Source organism: Branchiostoma belcheri, unplaced genomic scaffold (assembly GCF_001625305.1).
Source record: "Branchiostoma belcheri isolate BF01 breed outbred unplaced genomic scaffold, Haploidv18h27 scaffold39, whole genome shotgun sequence".
In the NCBI taxonomy this organism is placed as follows: Eukaryota; Metazoa; Chordata; class Leptocardii; order Amphioxiformes; family Branchiostomatidae; genus Branchiostoma; species Branchiostoma belcheri.
Window position 1 is genome coordinate 2,042,694 of NW_017804009.1, and position 6,080 is coordinate 2,048,773.

General features: G+C 44.7%; 1 protein-coding gene across 1 annotated transcript in view; it reads right to left on the minus strand.

Annotated features, from left to right (window-relative positions):
* Positions 1–17: 17 nt before the first annotated feature.
* The window catches only part of LOC109476794 (PI-PLC X domain-containing protein 3-like), an 8,669-nt gene continuing 2,606 nt past the window's right edge, over positions 18–6,080 (minus strand). The window contains exon 2 of the mRNA XM_019777817.1: positions 18–961. Coding sequence (XP_019633376.1) covers positions 123–961 — 839 coding nt within the window. The 3' untranslated portion in view covers positions 18–122. The remainder of the gene's footprint in view (positions 962–6,080) is intronic.

Consider the following 6,080-nt stretch of genomic DNA (forward strand, 5'->3'; position numbering starts at 1 on the left):
AAAACATGAAGTGATTTTACAGTAAATTCTGGCCAGTTAAATGTCTGTTGCCAAGGGCAAGTGGAAATGACCATATAGAACAAGTGGATGTTTGAAAACTTGTCCGACCCCGAGATCCAGTTTTAGAGAGTTTCCTTGTAGTTTAGGTTGATGACGGCTGGCAGGAACTCGGCGAGATCCACGAAGTCGGCGATGACGATGTTCACGCCCTGGGCGCCGGACCCCGGTCTTCTCCCATTCAGCCACTTCAGGATGTGCGGCATGACGGGTGTCGCCAGCACGTCCTTCAGACTCCCGTTCAGGTTGCCGAGGATAGTTCCCGCGGTCGGCGTGAGGACGCCCTGGGAAACGTAGAACTTGGTTTCCTGCCGTTTTTCCGTGTTGAGAAACTCAACTAAAGCTGGGATCTCGGGCGTATTCGCCCAGGGCGCTACGATAGCCTCCCCCGTCCACAGGTTGATGTGCCGGTCGGCGACGCTGTTGTGGTAGAACACAATAACCTGCTGCCCGCGCTCCCACAGCGTTGCTAACGTCACGTCGCCGGGATCCATCCGCGGGCAAAGCTTCGGACCAAACATCTCCTTCAAGATCGCGATTAACCGCTCGTGGTGAAAATCGACCATGCTGTAAAAATGATTGAAATCGAGCAGCACGACTTCTTTCGGGTGGGTGTTGAGGTACTGGGCGATCTCGAGCAGGGCGGTCTCGACTTTGTTACCGTACAGACCGTGGACGAAGTACAGCGAGCTGTCGCTCTTTCTTCCCGCCACGCGGAAGTCGAAGTAGCGCACGCCGTCGTTGAGCTGCTCCATGAAGCAGATGTCCTGCGTGACGGACCAGCGGTACACCAGGTCCTTCCCAGCCTGCCCCATGATCATGACGGCTGCCTTGATCTCAGGCGGCTCGCCGGGCGAGATGTCGGACGTCTTGTCCAGGTAGAAACTGAAGGAGTCATGGGTGCCTGTAGGGACAAGTATGCATCAAGTTCAGTTTAATTCAATTTGATTCAATCAATTGGCATGCACACAGAAATTGCGACATACATAAAATTTGAATTTTGAAATTTGAAAGTCACAAGACATTGAAATTTGAATTTTGAAAGTTACAAGTACAAGTTATAAAATGCAATCAAAGAGCGTACGAAGGACTCTCAAGATTAAGATTACGATTAAAAGCAACCTTTGATTTAGAATAAAATGCATTAACATCTTAGCTGCAGCTTAATCTAATTTATGGCTTTAACTTAGTCTAAGTGGCCATGGCCAATTTGCTTTTATGCCATAAGGATGCTCTCAGCACGAGCCAAAAGAAAGAAAGTAAGACAGAAAGTGATCTCGATTAAATTAAGCTCACTGAAGAGCGAAATCTTCCACTGGTCGTGACAGGGAAGACAGACACTATGTACAGTATTTACAGGTTCATTGTACCAGGGAAATTCCCCTACAAGGGACAAATCTGAGAACCAATTGATTAAATTGGTTTGGTCCAAGGGAACAAATCAGAGATGGTAGAAACCAATTGCAATCAGAAAAAGGATCAGCATTGGCTTACTGAGTTACTATGTAACGATTCTTTGCTGATTGACATAGATGACATCCCCGAGGGGTGCAATTACTACGGTCATATAAGTAATGGGGCCTATTCTGACATGGATCACCCAAACCTTTGAACTCTGCTACATCTTATCTGACCCCCCAAAATTTAAATGCACCCATTGCAATTTCAGGGCAACAAAACAGAAAATATTCTGGATGAGGAAATCTGGCTGACATTGACTGCATTTTCCTGGTACGTTTTTGTCATCAATTCTTACTCCAAGCATTTGAAACAGTTCCAAAACAAGCTACATGTACAGTAACTATAATAATTGCATGCAATCTATGCTTGATCAGAAAATCCCCCCCTCCCCCCGAAAAACGGCCAATCCCAGAGCACCTGCAAAGGAGACTACCATTTTACAACAGACTGCCCTGTAGACTCAAAGTGACCCAGCCGGCACCACTGTGTAAAGCAGGGCTCGAAATACTGGGTGCATTTTACACTGTGTAAAGCAGGGCTCGAAATACTGGGTGCATTTTACACTGTGTAAAGCAGGGCTCAAAATACTGGGTGCATTTTACACTGTGTAAAGCAAGGCTGGAAATACTGGGTGCATTTTACACTGTGTAAAGCAGGGCTGGAAATATTGGGTGCATTTTACACTGTGTAAAGCAGGGCTCAAAATATTGGGTGCATTTTACACTGTGTAAAGCAGGGCTCGAAATACTGGGTGCATGTGCAAATTTGGAGTTGTGCACCCAAATATTTTTTATATAATCGAAATACTGGGTGCATTTTACACTGTGTAAAGCAGGGCTCGAAATACTGGGTGCATGTGCAAATTTGGAGTAGCCTGGGTACCATCCCCAGTAGTATATTCGCAAACTCTATAACTGGGTCTGGACTTGAACACATATGTAGCGTCTGGAGTCTAAATATTCGTTCAGATTTTGATCGAGCGCGCTGATTGGTCCTACTCGTCTAAGCCCTTTTTTGGGTGTGTACATATTAGGTAAGGGCTGTTCGGATGTCCGAACGGCGATGTTAGCGTCCGTTCGAACGTCCGAACGCCTTATCATCAACATGTCCGACGGCGAACCGAACGCTAAAGCGCACATGATATAGCCGTAGTCAGTCTTTCCATGATAAATCATCAACATGGCTAACGCACAAGCCGCTCAGCTCACGGAGGTTGATGTTGACCTTGCAATCACGTCCGTTTTGGACGATTTAGACGGAATATCGTCGCTCAAAAACGAGCAAAAAGATGCATTGAATAATTTTGTTCGTAATGTTTTGGGCGTCCTACCGGTAAAAAAAGAACGCACCGAGAAAAGGAATACTCGCGCGAAGATCTGTGTTTACAAAACAACAAACATCACTTGAATAATGCAGGTGCGCCATTGGCCGTCGCCTCTGAGGCTCAGCCAATCAAATGAAGCCCCGCTGCTCGGGCTAGCTCATTACGTGAAGTCATGACCAATCGTTTTATATGTGTTCAAGTCCAGACCCAGTTATAGAGTTTGCGAATATACTACTGGGGATGGTACCCAGGCTAAATTTGGAGTTGTGCACCCAAATATTTTTTATATAATCGAAATACTGGGTGCATTTTACACTGTGTAAAGCAGGGCTCGAAATACTGGGTGCATGTGCAAATTTGGAGTTGTGCACCCAAATATTTTTTATATAATCGAAATACTGGGTGCATTTTACACTGTGTAAAGCAGGGCTCGAAATACTGGGTGCATGTGCAAATTTGGAGCTGTGCACCCAAATATTTTTGAAGGTATTTCGGCAAACAAGTATTACAAGTGTCAGAAAAATGATAAAATCTTTGTTGTAAGTTAGCCCCAATTTCAGATTCAAGCCCAGAAGAGGAGCAGTAAGATCTGTAATTAGGTTTTGTTTTATATGGTGCACACAAAATTTTTTGTGCACCTAATATTTTAGGTTGGGTGTACCAAAAATGAATTTCGAGCCCTGGTAAAGACTGTCATGCTGTCAAAATCAATGGCAAACTGGCCAATTCCACCAAGGTTTCTCGTTATTTATCATCCTAAAACATTTACTACCACATGCTTGAAACGATGCAGTCATCATAGGCAGAGATTGGGCCATGTATGTGATCCATAAAAATTACTTGCTGTGGCCTAACACCTACAATCCACCTGTGCATACTGATATCTAACACCCATCTGTTAATTCACACCCACACCTATGTATGTACATACCGGTATTACCCTGAACCCACGCTTTTTTTTTAAACCAGTGAGATTTACTACCAGTGAGTACTCCCACAGATCCTCCATGCAGGTGGCACTGGCAGCATTTTCGCTCCATCAATAAGAAGGCCTAGCCTCCTTCGCAGTCTTGTTGGGCGTGGGCGTAATTTTTTCTCTGAGCGACGCTAGTAATATACCGCCGCGAGGGACGATTTGCTGCCGAGGGACTTTTGCCACGGAGAGAAGGTTTCCGCGCCTCCTTCGCAGTCTTGTTGGGCGTGGGCGTAATTTTTTCTCTGAGCGACGCTAGTAATATGCCGCCGCGAGGGACGATTTGCTGCCGAGGGACTTTTGCCACGGAGAGAAGGTTTCCGCGCTCCAACAAGACTGCTTCCAATCGGCGAGTTAAAAGGGCTATCAAAAAACATTTAGGAGCGATTGGCATGGATGTGTGAACTTCCCGCAATAAACGCCACCAGTGCAGGGTGGTGTTCACGCCCCGTTGATCGACGAGCCAAAACTTGTAACTTTCCAGCGGTCGCGGATCAACCCGTCGGTAGAACGCCAACCATTCCCGAAAACCCAGCCCTATCCACTCAACAAAATCCCGGAGACATTGCTGCTACGAAAAACAACTTTGAACAAATCACTACCACAGGAACCCGCAAGCTAAACTGTGATATTGCTGGGGGACGTCGACAGATAAACAAAGTGCCGCCATGTTGTTTCACTGATCTCACTGACCATGGGAGGGTAACACACCGCTCCGCAGCAAGTTGCGTAATAGAAAGAATTGCACATTTCACCAGCAAAAATAGTACTGCAAATTGTCTTGGTTTGTTTGCATGGGACGCTTAAATATGCACGGCAATGCCTTTGTTGTAACATTACCAATGTTCTCTGTTGGAACCTTCGACTACATGTATAACGTCACGCAAGCTAATAAAACCAACCGTTGACAAAGGCGAGCGCGTGTCATGCGTATCTATGAATTACCCTTGCGCGGACATGTGAATTGGACCTGCGCGAACATGTGAATTGGACCTGCACGAACATGTTAATAGCCTCTATGAAAGGCTGGCTTAATCCGAGGTCCTTTTAACTCGCCGATTGGAAGCAGTCTTGTTGGAGTGTGGAAACCTTCGTTCTCTCCGTGGCAAAAGTCCCTCGGCAGCAAATCGTCCCTCGCGGCCGCATATTACTAGCGTCGCTCAGAGAAAAAATTACGCCCACGCCCAACAAGACTGCGAAGGAGGCTAAAGAAGGCCTAGGAAAAAAAAATGTTGTGTTTCTTGTTTCTCAACCCTAGCCATTTTTGTGTGTGGACCGCTGTAAGGGACATAAATTTTTAGAGCCGATCAACCTTTTCTAGCTCCGTGCATGATCTGACACCTGAGTGATAAAACGTTCTACATTGAAAATATAAGTATTCTCATGCAAGTTTTACAAAAAATGGTAAACTATATTGTACAAGTTGGATCACTAGAAATTGCCACAGGCTAATAAAACAAAGGAAGAAACTAGAAAGGTTGACATTTGCTTTGGAGCAAATGTAGCAGATGGCTTCACCACAATTACAACATGGCAGGGAAAGCCTGTATCACAAAAATAAACTAGAAAGGCCAATATTTGCTTTGGAGCAAATACAGCGATGGGTTCACCACATTTTACGACATGGCAGGGAAAGAATGGGAAACACAAGGGAAAACAATGATTTACATTGATATAACTATAATATGAAGTAAAATACAACTAAAACAACAGTTGGATAGCTATTCCCTACTTTATTGGTTAGGATTTTTAATTGCATAATGCAAACTGTTGATTTTCAAAATAAAAAAAAAACGTCCATGCCCGGCATTCCACTGCTGGAGCAGGAAAGCTTGAAATACCTACCAAAACACTTGAATACAGACATACTGTCAGTATGGAAATGCTTCTGTGCAGGTGTTAATCAAGTTAAATCCCAACAGCCAATCAGCAAGAAGTATAGAGGAAAGCTGCATGCCTATTGGTTGATGCCCTGCATTCCATTGTGATGACTCATGTCCAAACGTGGTAAACAAGGCACCCTAACACAGTAATACATTTGCTATAACACAGCCAAAAAACTCAAATAAAACCATTCTAAAAGCCTGTATCACAATAATTTAAAAAACGCCTAGGGGTATTTGCCCACTGTACCTCCATACCAAATTTCAGGACCTTGGGCCCTAAAATGAAGAAGCTGAATCCATTTAAAAAATGGCAGGAGGAGAAGGAGGAGGAGGAGAAGAAGAAGAAGAAACATCAGAAAAAGCAATATGGTTTCACCAC